Raw genomic sequence first — 20,077 nt, forward strand, 5'->3', positions numbered from 1 at the left:
TCATTGTAATCATTCTGACCAGGGTAAAACATATCTTTCTGTAAGCTTCTGAAAGTACCAGTCACACAGTTAGAAAAACAGTTAACCCTTTGTGACAGAATGGCTCAATAATTTTAACAATGGCTAACTGAAAATATGATTTTTAGTAAAACATCTGTAAAATGCAATTATAAACCAAAAATGCCTCTAAAAGTGTACATAGCCTTTGAGCCCTGGTAAATTGCTTCAAACTGCTTGTGACCATATGAAGAGTTCATCACCAGAATACTTTGACTTCTAATTGTGTTTCGGAGCTTCTGAACTGTGTATCCACGATTTCTTCAGCTTCTTGCTAGTCACCCTCTTCCTCTTTACCCTTCTACTTTTCTTGTTTTTCTTGTCAGAGATATCGACACACGTCTTCACAAAAGTTCAAAGGCATCAATTATTTTCCTAACCTTTTCTTCTACAGAACCAAAGTACCATCTTTTTACATCAATTTAGTTCAAAGTTGTATTCTTGTAATAGTATGGCTTAACGTTAGATTATCCCACAGCAATATGACTGAGGATCTGACCACTGGCACTAATCATGAGAATGAAGGGGCGGATGTCTCTTCTGCACTTCACCAGATCAGAGGCGCACTGAGCCACCCGCTGTGCAGGGGACTGCAACACAACTCTATTCAAATGAGCGAGGCTGTGTTGCAATTCCCTGCACAGCGGGAGGTCGGCAGTGCTGCTGGGTGGAATGCCAAAGTAACCATTCAGAGAATTGGGTGGAATCATGTTCTATGGTTTGGAAAACCCCCAATAAATTGGATCTCTCAGCTCTTGTGACATGGCCGTCTTTAGTGCATGACAATCCTGGAGACTATTTTCTTAGAACTCTGTATTGTGCTGCTCCTCTTTTATTCCTGTTGAAAAATATATGAATACACTGACAACTGAGTATATTCCTCTTGCCCTTAGAGTGTCAGAGTGTGCAGCGACATGCCCTACAGACAAAACGGCTATACACAGTTGTCAATTTGTTCATGCTTTCCAGGGTTAATAACATGGGAATGGCACTATTATAGCTGACAGGTCTTTTTTATATGTAAGTAAAAAGCTGGGTTAGGGTACTTTAACACTAGCGTTTTTTCTTTTCCGGCACTGAGTTCCGTCAAAAGGGCTCAATGCCGGAAAAGAACTGATCAATTATATCCCCATACATTCTGAATGGAGAGCAATCCGTTCAGGATGCATCAGGATGTCTTCAGCTCAGTCATTTTGACTGATCAGGCAAAAGAGAAAAACGCAGCATGCTACGGTTTTATCTCCGGCGAAAAAATAAAAACCTGGAGACTTGCCCGAATACCGGATCCATCATTTTTTTCCATAGGAATGTATTAGTGCCAGATCTGGCATTCAAAATACCGGAATGCTGGATCCGTTTTGCCGGATGACACCGGAAAGACGGATCCGGCATTTCAATGCATTTTTTTGACTGATCAGGCATTTTTAAGACTGATCAGGATGCTGATCTGTCTTACTAATGCCATCAGTTGGCATACGTTTTGCTGGATCTGCTTGCCGGATCACCCAGCCGCAAGTGTGAAAGTAGCCTAACTTCTTACTTCATATATGCAGACAGCGGTTTGGCCTGCTCCGCTGACAGAGTCCTCAGCTCTGGGTTATTGTCATCGGATCTCCCACAATGCACTGCTATCTGCAGACATAAGACCTGCATAATTATAAGTTTACCCTTTTGTTTTAAAGGTCAAATAGACATCATTTAATTAAAAAGGATTTAATATAAATAAAGCAAAGTATTAACAAAGCTACAAAGTGCCCTTTCCCCCCAGTTCAGGGGAACCAAATTCAGCTGCATCATAATTTCAGTTTCCCTTTATTTTTTCTATGGCCTATGTCTATGCACTACTCTGTACCAATCTACAGTAAAAAGCTGTACCTACCTATGTGTAAGGGCTCATGCATACGACCGTATGTATTTTGCGATCCGCAAAAACGGATCTGCAAAAAAAAATACGGATTACGTCTGTGTGCATTCCGAAATTTTGCGGAACTGAACAGCTGGCCCCTAATAGAACAGTACTATCCTTGTAATGCAGACAATTATAGGACATGTTCTATTTTTTTGTGGAACGGACATACGGAAACGAAATGCAAATGGAGTAACTTCCATTTTTTGGGGACCCATTGAAATGGATGGTTTTGTATACGGTCCACAAAAAATGGAACGGACATAGAAAGAAAATACGCATAACTGACATAATATAACTGTAGGCCAAAATGGCCTATTTTGACTCCTACAGCTGATTATAATTTAGAAAGTATATGCAAAGTCAGGTCGGATTGTTTTTAGACCAGTACTGCCTAAAAATGAAAGCGTATGGCATGATTGTGCGTATGCAGAGAATCACTTGCGCAACCCCACCTCACTTATTTTATTTTCTCTTATTTTCATTTTCTTTCTTTATGATCAGCTGTTTGAAGAGGGCTCTGTTGGGTAACTTGGCCTTTTCCTAGGTCACTGATGTCATGTTCATCAGTCACGTGGCCTAAGTGCAGCTCAATCCCATTTAGGTGAATAAGCCTATTAAACGCGGCTGTAGTACCCAGCACATCCACTATATGGATGTACTGTGTTGCGCTTGGTAAGTAGTGGGGAGACTACAACTCTCACCGTCCTTCAAACAGATGATTGGTAGCAGTGCCTGGAGTCGGTTACCAAATGATCGGATACTGGTGACCTATCCTGAGGATACACTGTTTGTATTGCTATCTGTACTTGCTATGATATGTTTTTGCCCTATACCTGTTATGATCATGAATATGTACAGTCCGGCTTGATGTCCCTCTGTAATCGGGCTATTATCTGTGTTGTCTATATGTTGCACAAACCAGTTCATTTTGGATACGGATAGCACATATTTACTCCACAGTAAGCAGCGTGGATCGTGGCGTCTTCGTTGTCATGGCGCCGGTACCTGCGCGATGTTGTTACTGGCTGCGTACCTCATGTGACCCACGCCATCGACGCACGGATGTGCGCTCTTGGGTGAGTGTTACGAGGTTGACGCGCAGTCTGTGACGTCAGTGAGGCCCTCTGGCAGCTCATTGGCTAGAGACACGTGCGCCTCTGGGCGCCATGGCGACGTATGATACTTCCGGGTTTTAGATGGGTTGAGACGCGACTGCGCATTACAGATAAGGGAACGCCGAGGAGAACTACACGAGTTCGTTGGACATGTCGTTAGCTGTGAGTTAAAGTATGAACATGTTTATCCTATTGTGTAGTGATCTGCACTAATGATGTAACGGGGTGTGTATTTTATATGAGGGGGGTATATATATGCCTATCAGATTTTGTGTCATTAGGCTTGACAAAGACTGTTACACAGTCGAAACGTTCGTTGCCATCTGTGTCTGGAGGTACGATTAAAGTATTTTTGATATTGCGGAATGCTGCCGAAGCCATCTTCTTTTCTACACGTATACGATTTGGCCTGATGGATCAAGGGCCTACGGTTAGGCTGCTGCATTGACATAGACGCATTATCCTGAGACCGCACAGTGCTGCTTCTACACTACTATTTGTCTCTACATTTGATCCGAGAGGCGTGCACTGGGGAGTTGGACGCAGTGGTGATACACATCATGGAGGGTCCCCCAGGTCCAAGTAAGAATATGGATACCTCGCCAAGACACATGTATGTATATACTGATGAGGACATACAGCGACTTATCAATGTAGATGGATGTGATGTGACATTTTTAAGCTCCCCCTCTGTTGATATCCTGAAACGTAAAGTAGAGCAGGACCTCAAGAGATTGAATACTATGGAATTACATTTGATTACCTTAAGGGAATATTACAAGCAACAGAGGATACCTAGGGGACTTAGATCTAATCTTCGCCCCAATTTATTCCCGACGAATGGTGATTTTTGTAAAGCCTTTGAAGCTATCAACAATCAATATTCTTTTGAATTAATGTTATTAAACATAGACTTTTTGCAGAAAGAGGTTGACAACCTGAGGAAAACCACAGCCGAGTTGGAAGTCCAGATCCAGGACCTCATGAGTGCTGAGGATTTTACAGTATACAAAGACAAGACCACACAACATATTGCACGACATAAGTTGGAAGTGGAACACGTCAAGAGAGATAAGTGGCATAGAGACTTAGATGATTACCAGTCTGGCAAAATATACAACTGGCAGTCATCTCAGCCACAAAGGTTTAATAGGCGTAGACGGGGTAAACGCTTTGATCAAGGCAGATTTGGCTTCAGCACTGGGGAATCTGATTCCGCTGACGAATCAGGTGCGTCTAATTTTTTAGGCCCAAGCAGAAAAAGAGGGGAGGGCGATATAGAAGGGGTGGTAGGAAACACCACCGATCCAACAAGAACCCTTCCCCCAATATCGATAGAGGCCCCCACCCATATCCAGGGGAGAGTAACGAGACGCGGACAGCGGAAATGATGAACCTGGTCGTGAACATCTCTTCCTTCCAGCTTGACAAAGCACAAATTAGTGTGCTAAGCCGTGGCCTAACATTCTGCCCTACAACATCAAGGGACTGGTTCGAGTTTGAGCTCGACTTACAAAAGTTCTTTAGACGCTTGAGACTGAAGGCTTTTTTTTCAGTTAGAAATATTGATGTACCTATTAGTCAACTTGATGTTTCCACTGATACCTTAATGTGCAAAAACTTCGATTTACGCAATAAAAGTCACTTTACTCCACCGCAAAACAACCATGTGATTGAAACCTACATCAGCTTTGTCAGGAAACGGATCGAGCAATTGAGGGTGGAGGGAACCCACCAGTTCAAACACAACCTATCTCAAGATGAGAGGCGGGCTGTTCTTGAACTGGAACACAACAAGCAATTGACGATCAAGCCAGCTGACAAGGGGGGCGCCGTGGTCGTGATGGACACCTGTAAATATATTGATGAGATCAAAAGACAGGTAGGAGATATTAATGTCTATGAGATGTTGGGCAAGGATCCGAGGTGGGACATAGCAGATATCATAGGGGTGTTATTGGATGAGGCTCTTAGTCAAGGAGTCATTGACGATGAACTAAACAGCTTTCTGCGGGTGAGCCATCCGATCACCCCTGTGATATATGTATTACCAAAGATCCACAAGAGTCTTGTGGATCCCCCTGGCCGACCTATAGTGTCGGGCAGGGGTTCCATCTTTAATCCTGTATCCATCTTTTTGGACAAAGTGTTGCGGATCCACGCGACCACGGCTCCCTCCTATATCAGTGATACTGGCCATTTCTTGACAAAGCTGAATTCACTTGATTTGCCGGCGGAGTTTTTGCTTGTGAGTTTTGATGTTGTATCCCTGTATACATCCATTGATCACTCTTATGGTCTAAATGTCGTCGATGTGGCCCTGGCCGGCACAGGGCTCTCTCCTGGGGCGCGCCGGCTGATCCTCGCCCTCCTGGAGGTGGTCCTGAGGAGGAATTATTTTCTCTTCGGGGACACCTTCTACCAGCAAAAGCGGGGTGTGGCGATGGGGTCCAATGTGGCCCCCACCTACGCAAACATCTTCATGGCGGAGGTGGAGGATCGGCTGGTGTATCACTCCACATTTTTTGAGAGAGTCCTGTGCTGGTGGCGCTACATCGACGACATTTTCTTGATTTGGACGGGGACTGTGCCTGAGTTGGATGAGTTCCATGCGCACCTGAACTCTGGGGTCCGGGACCTGCAGTTCACCGTGATGCATTCTGCCCGTGAGCTGCAGTTCCTTGACGTCCGAGTTCAGGTGCTCAATGGAAGGATCTGTACTGATCTCTTCCAAAAACCTACAGACAAGAACACCTTGTTAATGTATGACAGTAGTCACCCTCAGAATATGGTAAGCTCCCTTCCGTGGAGTCAATTACTTAGAGTACGTCGCATCGTATCAGATGACACCCTCTTTGAATTCAGAGTTGATGAGATGTGCGATAAGTTTAGTAAGAGAGGTTATCCCACCAAATTGATTAACCGTACCAAGCATAGGATTACATCTATGGAACGTTGTTCCACTTTGGTAAAGAAACCACAGAAACATGAGACCCCCCGAATTCCATTTGTATCCATCTTTGGGAGTGATAGCGGCAATATAGCCACCATCCTACGTCAGGAATGGCAGATCCTGCAGAAAGGATTGCCTACAGTCACTGAATTTTCAGTTCCCCCAATGATGGCATACAAACGGAGCCCCAACCTACGGGATAGATTGGTGAAAGCGGATATAGGGGGTAAGGACATCGAAAGACAGAAAAGACTAGCACCAATGAGGAATGGTAATTTCCCTTGCCTTTCCTGTTGCAACTGTGGTGGCATCATGAAAGGCGACGGTTTTACACATCCCTATAGTGGTAAACGGTTCAAAATCAAGGGTCACTATACATGTAAGTCCACAGATGTGGTTTACATGATACAGTGCCCATGTAGCTTGATCTATGTGGGTGAGACTACGATGGAATTGAGGGAAAGAATTAATAAACATAAAAGTACAATAAGAACAGGTGCACTCGACAAACCGGTTGCCAAACACTTCATTGATTGCAAACATTCTATCAATCAATTGAGATTTCGGGCTATTGATAGCGTGGGATATTTGAGAAGGGGTGGGGACAGGAAGGGAATCCTGAGGAAAAAGGAACTTAAATGGATCCATACCCTTAGGTCCCTTCAACCCTTTGGTTTGAATCTAGAGTTCAATGTCTCATCCATCGATTGATGTGTGTCATTGTTTTGTCCTCTTAGTATAGGGACATTATGATTTTAACCTATATGTAGCGCATCCACCGGGGGATTGGTCCCCAAATTTATATGTCAAAGTGCTATGATGATGATCCATATGTGAAGTATACATGGGATACACTGTTTGTATTGCTATCTGTACTTGCTATGATATGTTTTTGCCCTATACCTGTTATGATCATGAATATGTACAGTCCGGCTTGATGTCCCTCTGTAATCGGGCTATTATCTGTGTTGTCTATATGTTGCACAAACCAGTTCATTTTGGATACGGATAGCACATATTTACTCCACAGTAAGCAGCGTGGATCGTGGCGTCTTCGTTGTCATGGCGCCGGTACCTGCGCGATGTTGTTACTGGCTGCGTACCTCATGTGACCCACGCCATCGACGCACGGATGTGCGCTCTTGGGTGAGTGTTACGAGGTTGACGCGCAGTCTGTGACGTCAGTGAGGCCCTCTGGCAGCTCATTGGCTAGAGACACGTGCGCCTCTGGGCGCCATGGCGACGTATGATACTTCCGGGTTTTAGATGGGTTGAGACGCGACTGCGCATTACAGATAAGGGAACGCCGAGGAGAACTACACGAGTTCGTTGGACATGTCGTTAGCTGTGAGTTAAAGTATGAACATGTGTATCCTATTGTGTAGTGATCTGCACTAATGATGTAACGGGGTGTGTATTTTATATGAGGGGGGTATATATATGCCTATCAGATTTTGTGTCATTAGGCTTGACAAAGACTGTTACACAGTCGAAACGTTCGTTGCCATCTGTGTCTGGAGGTACGATTAAAGTATTTTTGATATTGCGGAATGCTGCCGAAGCCATCTTCTTTTCTACACGTATACGATTTGGCCTGATGGATCAAGGGCCTACGGTTAGGCTGCTGCATTGACATAGACGCATTATCCTGAGACCGCACAGTGCTGCTTCTACACTACTATTTGTCTATCCTGAGGATAGTCCATCAATATTGTACTTGTACTGGAAAACCCCTTTAAAAGCAATCTGTTACCAGTATTTTGCTGTCCTAAGGGCAGCATAAACTTGTGACAGATCCCCTTTTTGAACCTCCAGAGGTGTTGAGGTTTAGTGTCCAGCACGAGCCAGTGAGTCCTGATATTCATGAGGACCTGGCTCTCCCTGCCCCCTGTACGCAGTAAGAAAAAATATGCAAATCAGCAGTAGGGGCGAGCCGAGTTCTTATAAACATCAGGACTCAGCACTGAAGCCAGGGGTAGACTAGGAACTTAAAGTGGCCCTGGAAAAAGAACTTAAAAGTGGCCCCAAGTTGAAGGTGGATCTAATCGACAGACGGTGCAGCAACACAAGTAGGCAAAGGGAACCAAAGTAGATGGGGTGAGCAATACCATAGTGCAGAACAAAATGTCACCCTAGCAGTGAGCAATACCACAGTGCAGCACAAAATAGCTCCCTGGAAGATGCCCTTCTGTGGTGGCCAGCACCAGCTGCTACATTCCGGCCTACTCTTCCTCCAATTGTCTCTAATTGAGTTATAGAGAAGGGGACTTACAATGTGAGACCTCAGTAATAGGCCAGCCCTACCTTCAACATGCTGCCTGAACTAACCCTAGTAATGACCCCTATAGTATGCCCCTGAAGTGACCAAGGAAAGAAAAATATATTGTTCCAAGCTGTTGTCTATAGTGCAGGCCTCAGGCCTCTTCCAGTCTGAAGCCAGAGTCACCTGCATCCCCAGGGCCGTCTTTACCAAGGGGCAAAAGGGGCAGCTGCCCGGGCCCAGTTGCTCCTGGGGGGCCCAAGGCAGCTGCCTCTTGAGCCCTGCTAGCTACTGCCCCGGGTGTCAAGCTGTCAGCTACACAGGCATCGTACTGTGTTAAAGTTGTGATCAAGGACCTTAATGACATCATCACCATGTGACCAGTAACCTAGCAATTACTGGTCACATGGCTATGAGGTCATCACAGGTCCTAGCAGGAATTAACTGTGGAGCTTTTTTGTGTGAAGATTACATCAGAAAAAGGTGACAGGGGCTGTTATGTTAATATACTGTAAACTACTGTATAGTGGGGTGCTGTATACTGTGTGGGGGCCTGTATACTGTGGGGGGCTGTATATTGTGTGGGACTGTATACTGTGGGGGGGGGGCTGTGTACTGTGGGGGGCTGTATACTGTGTGGTGGGCTGTATACTGTGTGGTGGGCTGTATACTGTGTGGGGGCCTGTATACTGTGTGGGGGCCTGTATACTGTGTGGGGGCCTGTATACTGTGTGGGGGCCTGTATACTGTGTGGTGGGCTGTATACTGTGTGGGGGCCTGTATACTGTGTGGGGGCCTGTATACTGTGTGGTGGGCTGTATACTGTGTGGGGGCCTGTATACTGTGTGGGGGCCTGTATACTGTGTGGGGGTCTGTATACTGTGTGGGCGCCTGTATACTGTGGGGGGGGGGTCTGTATACTGTCAGCTACACAGGCATCGTACTGTGTTAAAGTTGTGATCAAGGACCTTAATGACAGGCTGTGTGGGGGCCTGTATACTGTGGGGGTCTGTATACTGTGTGGGCGCCTGTATACTGTGGGGGGGGGCTGTATACTGTGTGGGCGCCTGTATACTGTGTGGGGGGGCTTATACTGTGTGGTGGGCTGTATACTGTGTGGGGGCCTGTATACTGTGTGGGGGGGCTGTATACTGTGTGGGGGGGCTGTATACTGTGTGGGGGCTGTATACTGTGTGGGGGGCTGTATACTGTGTGGGGGGCTGTATACTGTGGGGGGCCTGTATACTGTGGGGGGCTTATACTGTGTGGTCGGCTGTATACTGTGTGGGGGGGGGCTGTATACTGTGTGGGGGCCTGTATACTGTGGGGGCCTGTATACTGTGGGTGCGGTATAGCGTGGAGTGCTATACTGCTGTACTGTATAGTGTGGGGGGCTGTATGGTGTATATTTTGGGGTGCTGTATACTGTGAGGTGTTGTATACTGTAGGGTGCTGTATACTGTGGGCTGCTATACTGCTCTACTGTATACTGTGAGGTGTTGTATACTGTGGGGTACTGTATAGTGTGGGGTGCTATACTGTATACTGTGTGGTGCTGTATACTATAGGGTGCTATACTGCATACTGTGGGGTGCTGGGGTGTACTGTAACACTAGGGTGAGCCGAGCCCTGGTCTCCTTCCTGCAGAGCGGTGCCCACTTCCAGCCTGAGCCCAGCTGCCCAGAGCACTGATCCTGAGCTGCTGGAGTCTTCAGAACTGGAAGTATTTACAGTCATTCACTGGACTCTACCAGATTTGTGGATTTTTTATGTGTGTGTTGTGGTGGAGGGCGTGATTGCCTACTAAGGTGTGTGAAGGCAGGATCCAGGGGGCCCAAGTAAATTTTTGCCCAGGGTCCAATCAATATTAAAGACGGCCCTGTGCATCCCTGCGCCATTTGCCTCATATAGTGACCTGTGACCTACAGTGCCTTGCAAAAGTATCCACCCCCCTTGACTTTTTTCGTATTTTGGTGCCGCACAACCTGGAATTAACATGGATTGTTTGAGGATTTGTATCTTTTAATTTATAGAACATACCCACAAATTTGAAGATTTTTTTTTTTTTTATTGTGAAGAAAACTACAAATAGGACAGAATAACAGAAAAAGTCAATGTGCAGAACTATTCACCCCCTCAAGTCAATACTAGAGCCACCTTTTGCGGCAATCACAGCTTTAAGTTGCTCTGGATAAGTCTCTATGAGCTTGCCACATCTTACCACTGGGATTTTTGCCCATTCCTCCTTGCAAAACTGCTCCAGCTCCTTTAGGTTGGATAATTTACTCTTGAGAACAGCAATATTTAAGTCTGACCACAGATTTTCTATTGGATTGAGATCTGGGCTTTGACTGGGCCATTCCAACACATTTACATGTTTCCCCATAAACCAGTCAAGTGTTGCTTTAGCAGTGTGTTTGGGGTCATTGTCCTGCTGGAAGGTGAACCTCCGTCCTAGCCTCAAATCACACAGAGTGGTGCAGGTTTTGCTCAAGAATATCCCTGTATTTAGCACCATCGAACTTTTCCTCACCTCTGACCAGTTTCCCAGTCCTGGCTGCTGAAAAACATCCCCACAGCATGATGCTGCCACCACCATGTTTCATTGTGGAGATTGTGTTCTTTGGGTTTGGGTTTGCTCCAGATATAGCGTTTTCTTTTATTAAATTATTAACAAAACTATACATAGCTATTTCAAAAAAACGCCAGAAAACAATATTTATAATGGAGGTCTATTTTGAAGACATATAATTAAAGGCGTTTTTCAGTCCCTTGATACTGATGACCTATCCTCATGATAGGTCACCAATTTCCCATCAGTGGGGTCCAACAAATTTCAGACGAATTTACATTTTTTTTTTTATTAAGAGGAAGATATTTGTAGCAAAAAACAAAAGTAATAAAAAAAAAGCCACACTCCCCCTCATCCACTTTTTCCATCTTGTATATCAGAACAAGTGTTTCATAAATATGGCGCCCATTCTGGTACAACTGGCATAAACTTATAGACAAATTTCCTGTTTCCTTTCACCAAGTATATTATAAAACTGTCTGACTGTAGCCACCACTAGGAGGAGCTCAGTGCATAGGAATGCATACAGTTACTATTGAAATCAATGAAAGCTGTAGAATTTCTATGCACTAAGCATCCCCTAGTGGTGGATGATGAAAAATGCTGTGAATCGATGTCGGGAACAGGAGAAGCAGATGAGGAGCACTGGGATCCCACCCCCGGGCCCAATAGCAATCATGTGGTCTACCTCCATGGTAGGTTTGCCACTGTCTACTTGGCACACTTATGGATTAGGCAGCAATATTAGACCATGTAATCATTCACATTTTCACAATCCCTGAGTGGCACATACATCTGCATTGTTATGTATAGACACATTCACTGGTTCCCTATTTTCTATATATATGCGAGTGTTTCACCAGTTCTAGCATTCTATTCATGTACTAGGAAGCTCAGGATGCACAGTGGCAGATAAGAGACTTCTGCAATGTACGATATTGAGGGAAGACACAGAAAAATAGAAGATCAGTGAGCAACGCTGCATCTGTATTTTGCAAGATATAGGGGTTTCCTGTAATAACGTCCGTATCGTATTTTGGGTTGTTCTATTTGAAATGGCTCCAATTGGGCTAAGACTGCACAATACAAATAGAAATAATCCAAAGGAGGCCTGGACTTCAGATATCAAGTTCAATGGTTTTCCATTTTAAAATAATTATAATAACCCTTGATCTGCACTTACGATGCCCCTCACGGTAAATTATTCGGCACAGAGTACATCAGTGATGTCGATGGTCATTACAGACCATTTGCTTTGTGGTTTCTGGGAAATGTATAGTTTATAACTAGAGAGAAAAGGGAAAGAGGGGGCGAAAATAACTGTGTGTGACTGAAATAGAGTGGGAGGAACAACTGATACAAGAAAGAAGGGGAAGTAGGATTAAAAATAGTACTGAACCCCTCAAAGCAAATGATAGCCACCCACTCACAGCTGTAACGTACACATTATAAAGCCTTGTGCTGCTCAAGAGCTGACTCAGCTCTCAAATTTGTCACTTACGTTTCCCTCCCCTTTCTGGTTCTAGTTCCTTAGACTACGAGGCTTGCAGTGCCCTCATCTACTAAATGAAGATCTGGCAGATGAAGTGCAATAAACAGAACAGAGCACGAAAACGCAGAGGCCTTAGGGGACATGGGTAATTAAAAGGCGATTTATGTTTTACTTGAGTTCCTTCTTTTCCTACCAGTTGTTGAGTTGTAGGATGTGGAGATGACAAGCCAACCTCATTACATTAAATTCAAAAACGCTGTATAAAATGTAAATAAATGTAAACAAAAACTGAATGCAATGATTTGCAAATCTCATAGACCCTTATTTTATTCACAACTAGCTGAAGGACCCGGCTTCGCACGGGTATATTTAATCTATTTCATTTAATGTTTGTGTGTGTAGTTAAAAGATATCGACAGTATCCACTATAACAGTGACATCTACAGTACCCCACCCCCTAACAGTGACTTCCACAGCCCCCCACCCCTTAACACTGACCCCCCTCCCACAGTGCCCCGTCTCCTTAAAATAGGACCTCCACAGCAGCCCACCCCTTAACTTTGAACTTTACAGCAGCCTGCCCCTTTAACAGTGAGTTCCACAGCACCCTACCCCCTTGACAGTGACCTCCACAGGGGCCCGCCCCCTTAACAGTGACCTCTACAGAACCCGCCCCTTAATACTGACCATAGGTTACAGTCCCCTTAACTGACCTTCACCATTCCCGGCCCCCGTAACAGACACCTCCACAGCGACTGCCCCTTTAACAGTAACTGCCACAGTATCCCGCTCCCTTAACAGTGACCTCCACCGTACCCCGCCCCTTTAACAGTGACCTACACAGAACTCCATTCTCTTAAAATGTGACTTCCACAACACCCCACCCACTGACTTCCATAGCAGATTGTCCCCTTAACTGTGACCTACACCGTTCCCTGCCCCCTAACAGTCACTATTTTTTCAGCAGTATAGTACCTGGGACATTGGGGGGCACAACGGGCACAGTATTGGGGGTGACCTCCACAGCACTCCACTCCCTTAATAGTGTCATCCACAATGCCCTGCCCCTTTAAAGCTGACCTACAGCAGTGAAAAAAAATGGCTGGGTTATTATGGAAACCTGCTGTAAAACTGTGTGTATGTGGAGACTAATGACCTGCGAGCTTCTATTGGCTGATAAGGGACATGTAACCATGGGTATGGCAGTTGGGATATGAAGAGAAAGACCTGCAGGCTTCTATTGGCTAATGTAGATCATGTGATGTGCCATATTTGCATTTTTTGGGAATATCTCAGGAATGGTAAGTCCTAGAGAGCTGAGACCCGGTCTAAAACCTTCCCGGACACCTGATGTACCTCTGTGCCAAATTTCGTGATTCTTTTAGTGGACATACATACACACACACACACACACACACACACACATACACTCAGCTTTTTATATTAGATAGATCATAGACCACATATCAGATGTTGCAAGTGAGACATTTCATCATCCGATGAAAAAAGGGAAGCAATTTTGGACTTGATGGCAGCAACACATCTCAAAACAGGTGGGTTACAAAAGTAATAAATGGATACCTTGTATATGAGGATCTAAATATACACACACAAATTCCTACTATTATACCCCTGCACAACTGGGCACAGCAGTTATTATGATAAATCACATATCAGCAAGATATAAGGTGGATTTAGACGGGGCAATAATCATGCAGATTATCGAGAACGAACATTTCTGCAAATGATCATTCCCAACGATCTGCCTGTGTAAATGTGGCGCTGATCACTCAATGAACCAGTGAAACACTTGTTCATCGGGTGATACAGTCATGCAGGCACCTAAATTATCGTTTCTGGGCAACAGGTCGTGCTGTCTAAACAGCCATCCCTCATTCTGATACTGTGGAGATGATCGCTGCTTGTAAATGCAACGCTTCACCTTCACTGAGCGAGCAGCCGACTGCTGGGAAGGAACGCTTCCTTCCCGACAATCTGCTGCTCCTTGGCGAAATGTAGCGGGAAAAAAATCCTGAATGATCGTGATTGGCGATCATTTAAACGTTTTGTGAAGTCAAATTGAAAAAAACAACAGTAGAACTCAGGGCTATGTTTTATAGTGAAAGTAAGAGCATTTCCACACGCACAATGTGAAGGGAACTCAAGGGATTGGGACTGAACAGCTGATGGCACGGGCATATTCCAAGATGACAATGCCAGGATTCATCAGGCTCAAATTGTGAAAGAGTGGTTCAGGGAGCATGAGACATCATTGTCACACATGGATTGGCCACCACAGAGTCCAGACCTTAACCCCATTGAGAATCTTTGGGATGTGCTGGAGAAGGCTTTGCGCAGCAGTCAGACTCTACCATCATCAATGCAAGATCTTGGTGAAAAATGAATGCAACACTGGATGGAAATAAATCTTGTGACATTGCAGAAGCTTATCGAAACAATGCCACAGCAAATGCGTGCCTTAATCAAGCTAATGGCTTTTTTTTGGTGGCGACTTTTTTTTGGACAAGCATTGTATAATGCCTGTTGCTGGAGATCAGATAAGGAGGTCAAGGGCCCCATTTAATCAGATCTAGTTCTTCCCAGAATGTAAAATAAATTATTTTTATTTGAAATATTAAAAATATTTGAAAAAATATTCTGACCAGTATCCACCAGCCATAATCCAGCTTTGGCTGTGACATCAGTAAGCTTTTACATGCAGATTCCAAACAAAGGGAAAGAGACCTGGCCCGGAATCAGTGCCCTACAAAAGCCATTGTGTATCTGTCCAATGAAAACACTGAGCAAATGCAAGATAACTTATCTTTCTGGCTCCAGGGTCACCAGCTACAGTCTACAAGTATTTAATTGACAAGACATATATTTGGAAGACAATAGGGCAGAGGCGTCAGCTATGCCAAGTCAGACAAAGGCACATACTCAGTGTTCTGTGATACAAGCAATGAATTAATATGATCATAATACATGGAAGGCACTACTTAAATTCACTATTTTGACACAATTAATGAAACCTGTGCTCATAATTGTAGGATTTGAAAACTAAGATTATGAGTTCTGGCTTAACTCCTTAAGGACACAGCCAATTTTTACTTTAAAGGGGTTATCCCATGACTGATAAAAAAAAATGAAAAATAAGACATCATAACGTACAGGACAACCTCTTTCTAACAAAGCCAGAACCAGCCCTGCACCTCACATGGATCCAGAGATCTCCCCATTCATTGCTCTGCCAGATTTATATCAAGCTGACAGATCAAAGGGAGTGTCTTTCCTGCTGCAGCTCAGGGGGCGTGTCTTAGCTCTCCCTATCACAGCTCAGGGGGCGTGTCTCAGCTCTCCCTATCACAGGTCAGGAGGCAGTTGAAAGATGCGCGCATCTCAGTGAGCAGGTCAAAGAAAAAAAACTAATTGCAGGTGGTGCTATACAGATACATTTTATTGAATACCTCAGTGGCTATACAAAATTTTTAATTCCATGTAATTACAAAATTATTCAGATCCTGGGGGCTGGGTCTCATAGAACTTCGTAGCTGCTGGGACCCAAGGCCATTGCAAGGCTTGGCGCTGCCATCACAACCATCGGAACCAAGCCATCGCAGTGCGGGAACCCGAAGGGGTGAGAGAGGGAGCCCCCTCCCTCTGTGAACCCCCTATTTTCCGCAGTCAGCCTTGATCGTGGCATACAGGGTGTTAAACTGCTGGCATCAGTGTATTCACCAATGCTGGCAGATAAAATAGGGGCCCGGCCTCTGATCTAGACAGTGCGTGTGGGGAAGGGGGCTAACTACAAGACGAGAATACTCATCCTAATGTGGGAAGTACCCGCTGTTTAGAAGAGTATTCTCATCCTGCCTCCCCAACGAGTTAAAGTGTACTACCATGCCAAATCAGATCATTAAAAACATGTGTTAGAGCATATTAATGTTATAGAGGAAGGGATGGCCTGCTTGAGCCCACTCTCTATTAACCAAAGCATAAAGCTAATGGCAGCTCCTTCTGTGGTGCACACTGTGTACCCTGTAATACTATATTTTCATTTGTGCAACCAATCAAGGTGAGATTTGTAGAAAGAAGCCTGCAGTGATCACCAGAGTTTTTAGCAGCCTGACGCACAACTGATACTTAGTCCAACTTTATTTTGAGCTGGGCAATGCCTGTCTGTAGCATGGGTTAATATATATATATATATATATATATATATAAAGAAAAAAGTGGCAGCACCATCTAATGAAGAAACAAGGGGGTGCAACTGGCCCAATATATATATATAGTTCAAGTCCCCTAAAGAAACTAAAAGTTCATGTAAAAAAAATAACGTTATAAAGAACACAGAATAATAAAAATTTAAATCATTCCTTTGGCAATTTTACATAAAAAAAAAAAACATAATTGGTACTGCCCCATCCAAAAATATCCAAACTATTAAGATGTAAAAATATTTATTGAGTGCGGTGAACGCCATAAAAAATAGAAATGGCTAATTAGTTGTTTTTGGTAGCCTTGTTCCCCCAAAAAAATTGAATTAAAAAGTCATATATACCCAAAAATGGTACCAATAGAAACTACAGCTTGTTCACCAAAAAACAAGCCTTTACACAGCTTTGTAAACAGAAAATCTAAAAAAAGGTTATGGTTGTCAGGATATGATGATAAAAAGAAAAACTTGTTTTTATTTTTAAGAGAGTGGTAAAAGATAATAAAAACTATATAAATTTGGTAAGTTGATGCTATAATTAGCAAACAGTGAACACCATAAAAACTACCCCCAAACGATGGCATAATTCTGTTTTTTCTCTAATTAACCCCCCAAATACCATTACAAAATACAGTTTGTCCCACAAAAAATCAAGCTCTCATACAGCTATGTTAACTGAAAAGTAAAAAGTTTATGGCACTTGGAAGGTGGGGGACACAAATCCAATCCTGAATAGGTTAAAGAGTCGCATATATGTGCTCCATCTAACGACTGCTGAATCTTTTTATCGTGCCTCAACAAAAGCACAGAAGTTTGACAAAAAGCCTGCAATGCATTCAGAAAATATGTATGCGTAATCACCTCAATAACTCCCCTCCTGATTTACAGATCCACTGTAGTATTAGAAATGATCATATAATAAACAACGTCTTCAAATCTGCAAAGCAGATAAAAATTCAGATGTCCATGTAGGAGACACCCATTGAAATTATTGATCTTTATAGTGCCTAATAAACAGGCTGAATCATATTGAATACATGAGATCATAGAACAGAGTCTCCAGGTGACAGTCCGGATTTATAAGTTTTAATCAATTACTCCTTTAACCACAAAACAAAACATAAAAATGCTACAGCATATTATGAGGGTTAACAATAATTTACTTACGTATTATTCCTTCTGTGCCATCCACATGCTTTGGTACATAGTATGCAGACAGGTCAGTTTGCAATATCTCATCAGCTGTTGCCCTTGCCAAAGCAGCCGCCAGGAAAGATGGGCAATTACTAAAGAAAGAAGACAGAAAGAGACATTGCTCAAACAGTGCTAACAAGTGATTTATTTTGTATGATTCCTGGAACTAGAGGGCAAAGGAAAACTGGCAAAATACAATTCCACAGTTATGCTCCATAATAAATTATATTACAGGTTAGCAGGCTGCTCGACTTCTTCTAGTAGATTGAGTTATGGTTTCTATTCTTGACCCTCCGCATGCTTCTTGAGAGAAATCAGATGCAGTCACAAGAGAACCGACAATTGCTAAAAACCTGATTGTTCTTGAAAGTTCTTATGCATATCTAATATTGAAAAATGTGGCCATGAAATCACTTTATTAGTGGACCTTGTATCCAACAAAAAGTTAGATGCATTCATCTTCATTTTATAGTTCATTGCTATTGTAACTACTAAGTTCACTAAAGTGGTCATAAATGTGGACATAATTCTGCCATGTGATGCACTAATTGTTGCAATGATCAGTGTGTTTTTGGATTTACTGGTCCAAAAAATTATCACATGGGCTTAAAAGCTGCACACATTTGCTATTGTGTGCACAAAGAAGCTTTAAACATACACTAAAATGAAACCAAAAGAAGTGCTTGCTCCCTTCATCTTCTCCATGTTCATGGTCCTGTTTGTCTCATATTACAATTAAAACTAAGAAATATGAGAAATGTTTTTGATCTCTGTCTTAACAGCTCAGCCATGTTTTCTCTCCTCCTCCTCCTCACTGTCCTGTATCTGTCTGTAAGATAACTGACTGGGCAGAAGCCTCCCTGCTATGCCTTTTCTGCATCCGAGCCCATTGCTAGGCCCCAACCCATCAGCAGGCCATTGGCACAAGATGGAAGAGGTCAGCAGAAATCTAACTGTTGTGTTGTTCTCTGTAGGATTCCTACAAGACTGTTTCTTTTAGGGTCACTGTGAAAATGTTGCAGACTCATTGGGGAAAACCATATTTCTTGCCTACTTGTAGCATTCATTTCAGGGGTTAGTGTTTCTTTAAAAAAAGTGGAGAATTTCCCACTTTTTTATAAACCAACGGTCAGAGCTCCAACAGTTTATCAGTTATCCCCTATTCACAGGACAGGTGATAACTTGATATAACTGAATACCCCTTTCAGTTGTAAAATCCAAACACTAAAGGAAACGTGGCAAATCTAACTAAATTACATTTTTAATAAAATCCATGAAGGTGCAAGGATGTGTCAAGGGATCTCCACAACATGGATTTCTAAATGATTGTTTGAGAAGCACTGCTACACTAGCTGTTGAGTCACCTTCCCAGGTACCATTTTTAGCAGAAACCGTGTTATTAAATAAAGGGTCTTCTGAGATTTATTTCTTCCTTTCTTATTTCTTTTTATTTCCTTTGGGATCCATAAATAGTATGCAGTTCAAGAACTTCTTGAACATTTGCTTTTAGCAAAAAGATAAAGTATCCTAGCTGGTCTTTGCAATTTCATCCACAGACTACAGCAGGACTGTGACATTAGCTGAAGTCATTTCCTATATCAACGGTTGAGCTGTGTGACTTGTGTGCTCCAGGCATGCATGCATTACCAGACAAAGGGTTACAAGCAGATTGAAAAGACCTTCATTAAAATAACACAAACATCAATATACTGGAATTGACACTCCAAAAAGCCATCTTCTAAAATAAATACAGTTAAAACACATTATCATTTACATTTCTCCTGTGGCCAAAATTATGGTCCTTCTTCTCCTGGATTCAGTAGTGGACCAGCCATGCTTCTCCCTTCCACCTTTTATTGCTAGTGTACTGATCTCATAGAGAAGCAAGTAAAGTGGCCCAGACAAATTATATTTATTCATCCATACTTCATGCTTGATGGTCATATGAGATTAGTTGGATGTGTACGAGAATGATTAAGTGCTAATGCGAAATTAACAAATAAGAGGAATATGATTTTGCTCACACTGCTGGAATTTGTGTTGAGTAAAAATTATTTTCGTTCTGACAAAGCTTATTTCTTGCAGGTGTGGGGGACCTTGATGGGGTCCTCCGTAGCACCAAGGTTAGCTAACATCTTCATGGATGCATTTAAAGAGAATTATGGAATGAGAGGTCAATACTTTTTGAATCTAATTTTGAATTGGGTCCGATTTATGTTTTGGCGAAGTAGTGAAGAACAAATTATGGAATTTGTTGGATATTTGAATGGGTGTCATCAGACGATAGAGTTTGCATTGGAATATGATGG

At 43.2% G+C, this 20,077-nt stretch overlaps 1 protein-coding gene across 1 annotated transcript in view; it reads right to left on the reverse strand.

Annotated features, from left to right (window-relative positions):
• PPM1E (protein phosphatase, Mg2+/Mn2+ dependent 1E) overlaps positions 1 to 20,077 on the reverse strand; it is a 277,467-nt gene that overhangs the window by 102,890 nt on the left and 154,500 nt on the right. The window contains exon 2 of the mRNA XM_040424760.1: positions 17,742 to 17,860. Coding sequence (XP_040280694.1) covers positions 17,742 to 17,860 — 119 coding nt within the window. The remainder of the gene's footprint in view (positions 1 to 17,741; positions 17,861 to 20,077) is intronic.

The sequence above is a fragment of the Bufo bufo genome, chromosome 3 (genome assembly GCF_905171765.1).
Source record: "Bufo bufo chromosome 3, aBufBuf1.1, whole genome shotgun sequence".
Classification (NCBI taxonomy): Eukaryota; Metazoa; Chordata; class Amphibia; order Anura; family Bufonidae; genus Bufo; species Bufo bufo.